Source organism: Erpetoichthys calabaricus, chromosome 1, assembly GCF_900747795.2.
Source record: "Erpetoichthys calabaricus chromosome 1, fErpCal1.3, whole genome shotgun sequence".
NCBI lineage: Eukaryota > Metazoa > Chordata > Cladistia > Polypteriformes > Polypteridae > Erpetoichthys > Erpetoichthys calabaricus.
In genome coordinates, this window is record NC_041394.2 from 34,274,071 (window position 1) to 34,287,779 (window position 13,709).

The following is a 13,709-nucleotide window of genomic DNA, read 5'->3' on the forward strand; positions in this document are numbered from 1 at the left end:
GATGGATCGTCCATCCAGCTTAACATAATGGCTTGCACACAGCAGCACAGGATGACCAAAATTTAAGGAGGATCAGTACAATACAGTTAGCCGGCCAGCTGTGGCATTGCCACATCTGGCTGGTTTTACTGGTTTAACATAGCTGACGATAGACAAGTGTTAATTCATCTGAGTCATCGTAGTTGATCATTCTGCTTGCCAGAATTTTGTAATGTAAGTGCTGGGACGTCGCTGTGACTGTTGAACCACATCCTTTAGTCAATTTATTAAACGTGTGAGATTCACGTAATTGACTGTAAACAAGTGTTTTTTATTTCGTTCTGTTTGATGTAATTCATTAAGCAACAGATGATGGAGCACAAGCCGCTGGTCGTTTTATTTACAGCTTATCAGGTGGACTGGCAAAATGCTTTATAAAAGGAAAAGGCACATAAGAGTAGACCTGAAGCCCACTGGAATGAAGTTTGTTTTAGATCCACTGGTGCCGGTCAGTTTATTAACAAGGCAAGCACACTGCGGTCAGCAGAGCTGAGTTTGGATCACCGCTGGCCTTCCTGTCTGCTGTCAAGAAGAAGTAACTGATTGATTGCACAGCAATGGTTCCGCTAGATCTTGGCAGTTGTTCGGAAGCTGTCTGCAATAAATATGATTAAATGTGTCCGGTGTAGTCGAGGCAAAATTCAAAGTCAGCTTGAGTAGATGGACTGGTGTGTTTTAATAGAATACGAGTACATATACTTCAAGTAACAAGTAATGGTCCTGTAACGGCGTTTTACTGGATTGTCTGTTTCCTTGTCGAGCCACTGATTGACGAAGGGGGCTTTGTATATGAAGCTGGTGCTTTGGGCTTTGAAAAGTTTCTGATTATATGAATAAAACAGAAATCTTTAATGTATTAGTTGGCTACCTGGCAGGATACTGGCAGATCACAAAAATCTGAACGTAGCCTGTGTGACTGTGTGCTGTAAGAGTCCAATCAAGTCCTGCGAATCCACTGGCATTTCACAAATCTGCTGTTGTCTGTTTATGGAGCCCGTTACAGATCTAAATAAGAAGTTCTTTCTGGGACCATCACATGGGTAGTCATTTAGGGGGAACCAAAAAGCGATTAGCCCATGGCACCGCTTTGAAGAGCCACTTTGGCACCTTTCTGTTAGGAGTGTAGGCAGGAACAGTAATACTGTATGGATTACGAAATTGACTCTTGTCATGTAGGTGACTCGATTTATTATTTTATTTACAGTTTCACAATACGAAAGGCATATTTGAGTGTCAGCACTACTTTAGGTCATGTGATATCATCCATACATTTGCCAAACCTACACTGAGTATTACAGAGTCACAGGAAACTCAGTAGAAACAGGACACAGCCCTGGACAGGATGAACACCATTGCAGGGCACATACCCAAAACACATGCCAGGCCAGTTTGAAGGGTCACCAGTTATCCTGACCTGCAAGTCTTTAGCATGTGGAAGACAATCCAAGTGTGTGTGGACAAGGCGAGAACGTTCAGATAGGCGGCCATCAATTTAAACCCTCACCGCCGGAGCTGTGAGACCTCAGGAGTCAGCAAAATGTGTCTAAATGTACAGAAGTGAATTTTCCAGTTCAGGCATCCATCCATCCATTTTCCAACCCGCTGAATCCGAACACAGGGTCACGGGGGTCTGCTGGAGCCAATCCCAGCCAACACAGGGCACAAGGCAGGAAACAATCCCGGGCAGGGTGCCAACCCACCGCAGCCAGTTCAGGCAATTGGCAGTTTTTACCTGGTATGGTGCAAAATGGAAACCAGTGTAACTGTTGGACAACAGCTATTGGACAGCTTATTAGGTGGACTCATATAATGTAATAAACTGTTCAGCAATAGGAAAGTGAGAATAGGTGACAATAAATCTGTGTCTTGGCGTGTACTCGTTATGTAATTAGTCATTTGTTAAGTTTCTACTTGCTTGATGGTGGGCCCAGTTGTAGCACCAATGCCACACAATAAGGAGACCAGCTTGGAGTTTGCATGTTCTCCCTGTGCCAATTTGGGTTTCCTATGGGTGCTCCAAATTCAAAGTAATGCCGGTTAGGTGGCCGGGGTGTGTGTGTGCTTGTGTGTTCACCCTGTGTCCAGGTGAAGTTCTCACCTTGCACCCAATGATTTCTGGCACAGGCTCCAGTCTCCCCGTGACTCTACCCTGGATAAGCAGGTGTAGACAATGGATGGACAGATGTACTTACATGCACTCAGGGAAGAGCGCAATACAAAAATAAACTGAACGGAATGACAAAGTTGATGGTTGTTGTCATATAACTGACTGGATTAAAGTGTAGCTTTGAACCACAAGTCCCAGTAAGTTTATTAAGCAGTTCAATATTAATAATAATAATAATTCATTACATTTATATAGCTTATCTTTCTTTTAGATCTGATTAATGAAGTAATTGCCCGTTAAGCAGTGTTCACACTCCAGATTGAGTGTCCGCAGCTTTTTAAGTATACTGCTAACGTGTAATTTAATGGACGGCGGGGTGAGGGTCTGTGGGCAGCTGTTGGTCACGCTCTTAAGGGGTTCACCATTCCAGATTAGTAGACTGGACAACTGCAGCCGCAGCTGATCTTGGCCGGGGTATTCTTACCCACCCACCCTACGGTTGTTTTTAATCTAAATCTAATTAGAAGAACTAAAACAGACCGCCATCCATGTAATGCTCTGTGTTGGCAGCCATGGGCCCCCTCCATTTACTGGAGCGTCATGTAGCTCATAACTGAGGACGGATCAGGGCAAGTGAGGACACAACAGCAAGTTAAAAGGTGTAAAGTGCAAAAGTAAAAAACGAAAGCAAGAAACGGTGTGCATAGTGCATTAACAATAAATAACTGTCCGTAAAAACGGGGCCATAAAGACGATAAAAAAACACAATAAATGCATGCAATAAATAGTTAAAGCCAGGAATGAACGGTACTGTAGACACAGAGTCGGCCCTCTCCACAAATCCCCAGTTCTGCTCTGTCTCTCTGTCTGTCCCCCCCGCACTCACCCTCCACGTCTGCTCAGCAGGACCGAGAAGCCAACAGCGCGGCCCCTTTTCCGACTCTCTCCCTCAGCCAGCTCTGTCGTTACCTGTTGGGATCCACCGAGCGCAGCTCCTCCTTCCTGCCACCCTCCTTCATTTACCGCAGGTCTCTCCCTGAGCCCACGATCACCGCTGCTCCTCTCGCTCATGTCCACCCCGGGATGATCCTCCCTCTCGTCCACTGCGGAGCGTCTCAGACTTGTTCATTTTTCTGTCTTATTCTCTCCCTGCCTCTCTCTGTCACTGCGAATGAACTCAGTTCTGCTCTTCCTCTTGCTCTCTTTTGTCCTCCTCCTCCTCATTCTTTTTCTTCCTCTTTCTTTCCATTACCCCAAACCCCCCCCACCACTCACCAACTCAGATCTTTTTATGTTTCTGAGTGTGGATGCTTCCTGTAATAATTCATGAGGCACTAAGGAGAAATGGCAGTGCCAATCGCCCTCACACACGTGAATGATTAACTAGCCCACTCCTCCATTAAGCACTCCGTGGCCACACACCTCATACTCGCCTACATTGCACTTATTTATAAAATAATTCATTCATTACATTTATATAGCGCTCTTCTCAGTACTCAAAGCGCTATCCACACAGGGAGGAACCGGGAAGCGAACCCACAATCTTCCACAGTCTCCTTATTGCAAAGCAGCAGCACTACCACTGCGCCACCTGTGAGGACAAAAATGCTGTACCCTCACGGGTGGCACGGTGGCACAGTGGTAGCGCTGCTGCCTCGCAGTTAGGAGACCTGGTTTCACTGAGTCCTCCCTGCGTGGAGTTTGCATGTTCTCCTTGTGTCTGCATGAATTTCCCCCCACAGTCCAAAGACATGCAGGTTAGGTGCATTGGCGATCCAAAATTGTGCTTGGTGTGTGTGTGCCCTGCAGTGGGCTGGCGCCCTGTCCAGGGTTTGTTCCTGCCTTGTGCCCTGTGCGGACTGGGATTGGCTCCAGCAGACCCCCGTGACCCTGTAGTTAGGATATAGCGGGTTAGACGATGACTGACTGACTGTACCCTCGCTGATCCATCACGGGCCTGTGACACACTTTACCACAATCCTTTTCCATGCTGGTTTGTGCCTTACAACCAATGCCAGTAGGGCATGATTTGACTTCTAGGACCCCTTTTAAAAGCAAATTAAGAAAATGTCTGGATGAATGGACCCCCACCAAAAAAAGTGTGCCGAGGAGAACATTCTGATTTTTTTTTTCTATCAAAATGGCTGCTTATGTGGACAGCAAAGCCTAACTGGGCTGCTGCTCCTTCCGACAGTCTGACTAGTGGGGCACGTCGCCACCTCAGCACGTTTCTGCCCTGCAGGTAAGAGACATGCATAAGGAAAGTTGTGGTTTATAATGTCTGGAGCACTTTGGGAAGTTGTCTAGGAAGAAATTGTTTTAGAAAAGATCAAGGTGAAAGCAATTTCATATAATTTATTGCAGCAAGCTGGCGACCAGCCATCGTCTAGTGAATCACACGTCTAATGTGGAGTGAAACTGGTCAACTGCCCTTTTGCCGTCTATTTGTTGTTTATGAGGCCTGGCACAGACTTTCTGAGAAAGATTGAAAACATCCAAAGAGCACATAAGATAACCTCCACGAGTGCTTTCATGGGTGGAAGGAGTGCCATGTAAGAATTTTGACAGTACGGTTCTAAATCAAGCTTTCTAATTAATTCCCAGACAGACAGAGCCCGTGTACATTTTTGACCTAATCTTCAGGACAGAGTTGCCAACGTGTTGACCAGCAGGACTGTCCGTTCCAGCTGTGGTGTCTTTAGTCGTTACGGTAGACTGTTTTACTTTATGGCACCATCTCCATCTCCTGACGTGTGCCGCGGTGTCAGGCGCAGGAGAATGAAGCCCTTCAGGTCTTGTTCTCCATGCCCTTCAGAGCTAAAGTGGTGCGCTGAGAAGGAGGCGCAGGATATCAGAGGCTCTGTTATCTGACTCCTCTGCTCCCATTGTCTGTCAGATAAAAAGTCCCGCTGAGCTGGCCGGAGCAGGAATGTGCAGCTCCTAGTGTGCCGGTGTAGGGAATGAGTCAGAGCGCTCTGTCTCTGTAATCTAGCTGGTGATTTCATCAACCGCACGTTGACATTCTGCAGCTGGGAGTCCAGTCTCTGTGAGGGGTGACTGAAGCCCCTGCTGCATTCCCAACACCAGTCATTAATAGTCTACAAGATCAAGAGGTCATAACCTACTTATTGTCATGGTTTCTAACAGTACAACAACCTCCATCACCCTGCCCGGCTCAAGACCCCCTAGATCCCCCATTCCACACCACCTGAGGCCCCGATTAATTTTGGAGGCAGGCCGGGATTTCCAAAAAAAAAAAAAAACCAAACTGCAAACACAAAGCTGTTTAAATGTGTTTATTTGTGAGTCAGCGTCACGCTCCGAGCCTAGAAGGCAAAACCGTCTGCAACGTGGTGGACCCCCCCCCCTCGCATAGCCGTTGGCTGCCTCCATAGGGCGGATGTTTCAACAATCATCACTGTAAATATTTTCAGGGTTGAACTCTGGTTCTTGGCCTTCTCGCTGGGCCCCTTTTCTCTGAGGTCAGGGTGGACTTCTGCTTGGCTCTGGAGAGGTTTGATCGAGTTTCCTTTTCCATGCCTGAAAAGACGGCCATGGCACGCACACTTGTTTTTAAATGGAACTCCTTTTGTTTTTCAGGGTCGACTTAAACATGAAGGCTTTGGTTTTCTTCTTGGCAGCTTTACTTGAGGCGTCCTGCACTTTTGGAGAAGAGGTAAGTGGAGGGTTGGGGGGGTCCCACGGCAGGCATGTTTCAGGCATGGCCCCCCCCTATAGGGTGCGCTGTCATTGGAGAGAAACGCAAGTGGGTATGCGTGCAGACATCTTTATGTGCACCTCTTGTGTTTCAGGCATTGCACATCCGCATGAGGAGAGGAACACGCAAGTTTGAAGGTGAGAACCTTTCTTATTCATGATATACCGTATTATCTGCATTTCATCTTCAGTTTTCTCTTCCTTTATTCTCTTCATCTCCCTTTTAACTGCATTCACTCACTGGGTTCCATTTTCACAATACAAGTCAAAAATCTGTAACTGCCCACGCTATCATCCTTAACACTCACATTGATCAGTACTTTAGCTCTTCAGTGTATCAGTTGCCATTGAGGGAAGTTTAGACTTGAATCCAACTATGTGGTTCATGGAGTGACTGACAACACAACAGTGAATCGTCCGTGTTCTGCTTGGAAAAATGCTACCAGACTCTTCTCTTATACCACGCGGATGGTCAGTGATCAAACTAAAAGAAGTGGGGGTTCACGGCACAGTCTGTACGTGGCTGCAAAATTAGGTCATAACCCTTTGGGTTATGTTGAGTTCCGCTTTTACAGAGTTAGGCGATGTTAAAAGCGGTGGGGTCAGTGCTGGGGTCGCTGCTCATTTTAATATATATGTAATCAACCAGTAACGGTGCACTGCACGATAACGTGGAATGAATACACTTGACTTGAGCATTCCTTGTTTTCAGACTCTTTCTCTGTACGTTTAGCATTCGTTTGCTCAGAGGTTGATGCGCTTGCTGCTTCCTGAGCAGCTCTTGTTTTCTCCACCCGAGCGGTCCGCTTCTTCTCTTCTTTCGTTGCCATCTTTTCGCGTTTAAACTGACTAAGTCAGTGTTTGTGTTGCAATTACTTAGTTAAAATTTGTTAATTTTTCAGTTAAGCTGGCACTTAAGTGTTCAGTCTGCCTCAAGAATGATTTAAGATATGAAGAGGTAGGATGATGAAGGCGGTAGGGATGAGAACGGCGCCCGTACCCATGCGCCACACGGCCGCCCTGCTGGCCGCTACCGAGAGCTGATACTACAATAAAATAAAATAAAAATAGGAATAACCTTGGCTGTCAATCATCACCCCGAAAGTGGACTGTAGACATCACGTAGTATATGTCTACCAAATTTCAGGTCAATAGGTCAAATGGTTTGCGAGCTACAGGCGATTTAAAATCCTGGACAGACAAACGGACAGCCACGGTAGCGTATTATACAAGAAGATAAGATGGCTGAGTTTGCAGATGATACCAAACTTGGTGGAAGGGCAGATAATGGAGAATCATCTAAATTGTTAAAGACCAATAGTCAGTAAATGTAAAGTATTACACGTAGGAAGTAGAAATGTTAGATTTGAATATACAAAGAGGTCTGAAACGTGGAAGTAGACGTTATGAGAAGGACCAGGGAGTCATTGTGGGCTCATCACTATCTATATCCACACCATGTAAAGAAGCGATCAAGAAGTGCAATAGGATGTTAGGGTTATAAAGCAAGAAATGCGGTGTACAAGTCATGGAAGGTTATGCCTCAGGTATAACATACTGATGAGGACTGGGTTCAGTTTTGGTCTCCATATTACAAAAAAGATGTAGCAGTGCAAGACGAGGTCCAGAGGAGAGCAAGTAGACTGACTAAGAGGTATGTGCTATGAGGAGAGATTGAAGGAGCCAAATCTTTTCAGTTTACAAAAACGGAGATTGGGAGATGACATGATTGAAGCGTTTAACTTGTAACACTTTGTACTCTCCAAAGAGTCTACCATTTTTTATTTTGCTTGTTCCAGTTAATGGCCAGGGATCTGCTCTGAATAAGACACCAGGCCATCACAGGGAAATTGGAGCTTGTATCAAACTTAGAATAAGCATTTATCCTTAAGGTAACTTGCTTAACTTTACAACAGATGCAGGCCCGTGTAGGCCGGAGCCCACCAACTTTGCTCATTGTCTCAAATGTTATGTAACTTAACTGTTTACATTTTTTGTACAAATGTAAATTAGCATGTACTGCATATATGCATTTTAATATGCATCTCCCTTGGTTAGAATATTAATTGATTATAAAGCTACACACCTAAATCGGCAGTGTTACTTTATTTGTATAAATTTTAGTTGAACTCCTATGTAGTATATGAAAAGCAACCTCAACAAGGTCTACAAAATGAAATTTTATTCATCAGTTATGTTAACGGAAGGTTCTCAGCTATAACGTACTGAATTTACTGGTTGTGAAGGTACAGGAGGTCCTGTTGGAGGGAAACGTAAACAAGGCAAGATAAGAGAGAGCCGTGTCTCAACAAAGAACACTTTTTAGGTTTTATCAGTGAAAGGAAATAAGCAGAACTGCCAAACCTGCCAGAGTCTGATGTCGGCACTGAAAATTTCTGTGATTCCCATTAGCAAGTGGAAACGCTGCTTTTAGGCCTGCTACCAGTGCTGCTACTGAGTATGCAGGGAAACTCCACAGCCACTCGGCCGCCAAGCGTCAAAGAATCAGACGAAGTCACAGACTTGTCTTGTATATGCAAACCACCAACTCAATCGGAAGTAAAGCTCCCAACTTCTGTTAAGGCTGGTAAGGTGTGCGGCTTTACTTTTCATTGGTGCAAAGGATTTTTGGCATTTTGGTGATACTGCAGTTGAGGGCAGATTCTCTTGTAGAGTCAGGTGGTGGAAACATGTGCTTCAGGCTTGCTCGAAACCTGAGTCACTTAAAACTCACTGGACAGCGCTTTGTAAATTGACAAATTACAAGGAAGGCCAAAAACCATAATCCATCTGTGTGCTTTTATGTAATATTACTAGTCAAAATTACAGCAGATACTCTTTGGATGTTTGTGTCTACCTGTTTATGCTGGTATGACTGGATTTCTGAAATATTTTTGACAAGTTTGTGACAAGTTTTAGTTGTACCTTTTTATGAAATCCTGGCACAGTGTCAGCTTTAGATAGATAGATAGATAGATAGATAGATAGATAGATAGATAGATAGATAGATAGATAGATAGATAGATAGATAGATAGATAGATAGATAGATAGATAGATAGATAGGAAAGGCACTACATGATCGATAGATAGATAGATAGATAGATAGATAGATAGATAGATAGATAGATAGATAGATAGATAGATAGATAGATAGATAGATAGATAGATAGATAGATAGATAGATAGATAGATAGATCTTTATTGTCATTGTCACTTTTACAAAGGAACAATGAAATGAGGTGCTGTCGACTCAGTGTGAGGCATAAAAGTTAAAAAACAAGAAAAGGAATGCCCTAAACCACCTTATCCTAACTAGGAGCTTTCAGACCTGAAATTAGGCAGGAATGGAAAGATTCTGTCATCAAACTGGACGGCCAACACAGATTCCACTGCACAAAACCAGGTGGGCAGCCAGTTTGCCAAGGTCTCAAGGTCTGGGACTTTGTTTTTGACTTTCTTTTTTATGGTTTGTTGTCAATTGGCCGTAGTTGACCAATTAATTATTGGACAGATGTTGTTGGCTTTCATTTAGATTTAATCAGTTTCATGAGTATTTGAACAAATGTGCATTTATATGTGTACCGGGTCTGTATTTAGTAATCAGTATAAACTGGAATTGTATTTTAACTGAGAATTGTTCACAGCACTCTGTGCCCGCACTCAGTGAAGACCGCTGTACAAAAATAAGTTGTATTGTATTGGAATGTCTCTTAATGATCTCTTAATGACTAATTGGATAGACAGTGACGCCTGAAGTCTGTGGCACAGTTTGCATGAAACTAAAGCAGGATAGAGACTCACATGATTGATCTTAAGACTTTAAGAACTGATATTGAATCGTTTAAATGAAAAATAACAATTTATTGTCAAATTGATATTTTTACCCGGCCCTTCATGAAATTGGCATATAACACCAGTGGCATGTGGGTAAGGAGTACATGTAAAGGAATGATTTAGAAAGTTGGGTGTTCCTAACCTCCAGAATTTTATTAAAGGGTAGGCAAGCCAATGTAAAGAGGAAAACAAAACTGTTACATTACACCTGTATAAATATATAAAATCCCATGTCTGTCTGTCTGTCCGCTTTTCATGAGAGAACTATCTAACAGATTTAGATCGGGTTTTTTTCTAGAATTTGCTTGATCATTTCGGTTGATTTTGCGACCTCTCATCGCGCTAATTATCATAGTTTGATTGTGGTGGAGATATATTTGCGCTAATCTGAGACAGAGGCTGCAGGCCCGAGGAGGTGGGGGAGCATGATGTCAGGAGTGGGGAGCCAGGTGGGGCCCTCCTCACTCACGTTGGTCTACCTCTCGTGATGTGTTGGAGCGTACCTTGCCTCCGCTTAGCTAGCAAACGAGAGAACTACCTAACAGATTTAGATCAGTTTTTTTTCTATAATGTGCTTGAACATTCCGGTTGATTTTGCGACTTCTCTCATTGCGCTAAGTATCATAGTTTGCCTGCAGGAGAGATATATTTGCACTGATCTGAGACAGAGGCTGCGGGACGAGGGAAGCGTGACGTCAGGAGTAGGGAGTCGGGTGAGGCCCTCCTCACTTACGTCAGCCTCTGTTCGAGTCGGTCTACCTCTCATGACGTGTTGGAGTGTATCTTGCCTCCGCTTAGCTAGCGATACCTGTCTGTTTATTGATTTTTAAAGTTTGTCCTGTTATACTACTATGCGGGCGGACAGCTAGTATTAAATAATCACACAACAATGAGATTATCTCTATTTATCAGTGTTACGGAAAACATAAATTAAAGGGAATGTTAATACATAGAAGTAATATGGAACAGTGAACTAAAAGAGAAAACTCTTCATTACTATTAACATATACAGTTAAAGTAACGAAGGAACAACAAAAAAAAAAAAAATAAAAGTAGCCTCCCTTCTTCAAACCGTTGTTAATGTGTGCAATCATAAAATTTAGTCTACAATACCTAATTAAAATAACGTCTTTATTTAATATATGGGCCTTTATTCCAGTATAACCAAGCCTTTTCATTTTTAGGAAAGGCATCATTTTTAATTGCAACCATTTTTTCAAAAGAAGCACAGAGGTCAATTTCTTCCAAGACATCAGAAAATTTGAAGGCAATAGATGATTTCCAGTTTCGAGCTACAGTATAATCAGTCTTGCTGCAAATTAAAGTGTGACAATTTGGTCGATAGTTATCTATCCCCAATCCAATCAAAGCCAACTGGGGAGTGAATTTAATATTCCATTTTAAAGAGTCAGAGAGAAATTTGTGAACTGACAGCCAGTAATGATAAATTGATTTACAGGACCACCACAAATGTATAAGAGTACCATTTTTGCATGAAGGAGAACAGCTTGAGTAGGCTTTAGCTAATTTCACAGGAGTGAGACGCCATCTATAGATTATCTTCAAGCTAAGTTCTGTATACTTAATGCTAATGTGTAGAACCTCCTGGGTTTCAGACTGAGAATGTTTTGTTATCCGCCACATCTCTACAGTCCACGGGTGCCTCTCTCAAACTTCACGAAGTGTAATGTCTTCTCTCTTACAAAAATTATCTAGCTACTTAGGTGCCCGGCGAACGTATCGTCAAGTTATTCTTAGTTTGGTATAATCAGTGGAACTAAAGTCATCCCGAGCTCGCTGTTAATAGTGTTTTATAAAATAGCATGACGTTCTCCAACCTGCTTAATCCAATTCACGGTCACGGACTGGTGTGGGGCAGAGCCTATTCTACTAATACTGAGTGGAAGACACAGGGTGCCACTCCATTGCAAGGCCCACTCACGCTGACACTCTGACTCTCACATCATAATTTAGACCGACATATTGTGGGACGTGAGAGGAAACTGGAGAGCCCTGAGGAAGAGGAGACCGAGCGCACTCTAATGTGGGCCACTCTTGTCAGGGGGAACTGGCCTGTCTGGGTTTTATTGCAGTTTGGCCTCTGCTTTTAGGTACAAATCCCAGAACCTTAGTATGTACACTTCATTCATTTTTTTTTTCCCATTTAGGGCTGTTTTTCATTTTTGAGCATGTAGAATACTACAGGCCTGTTTTGATTGATCTGGATTTGTAAGTCAACTTACATTCCTGCTTTTAGAGTGTGAGATGAAGCCTGATTCCCAAAAGAAACTCGCATGAACGCAGGCTGAACATGGAAGTGCCAGCATCCTAACTAGGGATCAGCACACTCCTCCAAAATAACACATCCATTCAAATTCACACTTCTGTATGCGCAGGAATACTAAAATAAGGAGTGATGAAGTGGCATCCCATCCGGGGTATGTGTCCATCCCAGCGACCAATTCCGAAATTCAGTACTGCAGAAAACTGGTTCAGAAAACAAGACAACTCTATGCTGTTCACATTCCCTCCAGTCACAGCTACTTTGTTAAACCTGTAGATAGATAGATAGATAGATAGATAGATAGATAGATAGATAGATAGATAGATAGATAGATAGATAGATAGATAGATAGATAGATAGATAGATAGATAGATAGATAGATAGATAGATAGATAGATAGATACTTTATTAATCCCAAGGGGAAATTCACATACTCCAGCAGCAGCATACCGACAAAGAACAATACCAAATTAAAGAGGTATACAGACAGACAATAACTTTGTATAATTTTAACGTTTACCCCCCCGGGTGGAATTGAAGAGTCGCATAGTGTGGGGGAGGAACGATCTCCTCAGTCCAGTCTTTCAACAGCAGACCACCAATGCCCCCTCCTCTCTTCTTCGAGGCACACACGGCTTCTTTTGTTCTCTCTTCTTGTTGCCTGCTCTTATCTTAGATCTGTGCTGACAAGCCCTGCTTTCTGTCTCTACGTCCAGAGCGCTGTTTGGACACAGTCACGTCCCAGATACACCAGCAAGGAGATACATGGCTGCGATGGCAGGATCAACGTGTGCAATATTGTCGCTGTGTGTTTGGCCTCACCAGATGCCACTCGGTGCCAGTCACTGGTAAGTCCTGCTTTTGGATCTTGCGTCAGCCTTTCCTGTGGATTTGTATCTTCATGCTGTGTATCTCAGCCTCTCTGGCAAGCATGAGCTGTTTATGTCAGGGGGCGCCTTGTGTGGTGCCCATAACTTGAATTCTGTATCCCATTTAATCCAATTCAGAGTTGAGGGGAGCCAGAGCATATAATGGCAGCACTGGTCCCAAGGGAGGAAACAGTGCCGGATGGTGGAAAAGAAACCATGCTGGGTGGGCTACCTGAGTCCACACCCTCACATTGCCACACTGAAGCCCATGTCACCTTAGAGGACTTTTCCAGCGATTTTCGGTTGTAGTCTTTAATTATATCAGAGGCAGTCGAGTAATGTGGCCTGCCCAGCAACTCACTCCTGCCAGTCTGTGACTTGCTCCCATAAAATCGAACACATTTGACTTTGTCTTTAGCCGTAGTGGTGGGCTCTGTGTGCACGAGAGCTGACAACTAATGGACGCTCATCCAGAAGTACAATGCATAGAATGCAGCGATGAGGGATAAGGGAGATGTGTGTTGTGGAGCTCACAAACAGAAGGGAAGCTCATCTCACTGGTGCCTCCATTCTGTTGTGGTACATAAGACAAGTTAGATGAGGTGTGCTTGGCATAACATTGAAGTGCAGTCAGCATTTAGGTTAACTGATGTGAACGTTGGGCATCTCACTTTTTCATTTTATGTTACTTCATCCAAGATTCAGTTGTTACATTTTTGACTACTAAATAGTTTTGTAACAGTGAGTCATATTCAAAAGTAATAACGATAATAGAATGCAATTCGATGTGCTAGCGGACTTCATTAAATACGTACTCTGTAACTTTACAGTGGAGTTAAAAACGGAGCACAAAGATGC

At 43.5% G+C, this 13,709-nt stretch overlaps 1 protein-coding gene across 1 annotated transcript in view; it reads left to right on the forward strand.

The window, feature by feature from the left end:
- Positions 1-5,729: 5,729 nt before the first annotated feature.
- plat (plasminogen activator, tissue) overlaps positions 5,730-13,709 on the forward strand; it is a 33,383-nt gene continuing 25,403 nt past the window's right edge. Inside the window, exons 1-3 of the mRNA XM_028797585.2 lie at positions 5,730-5,822; positions 5,959-6,001; positions 12,699-12,830. Of these exons, the coding sequence (XP_028653418.1) occupies positions 5,760-5,822; positions 5,959-6,001; positions 12,699-12,830 (238 nt within the window). The 5' untranslated portion in view covers positions 5,730-5,759. The remainder of the gene's footprint in view (positions 5,823-5,958; positions 6,002-12,698; positions 12,831-13,709) is intronic.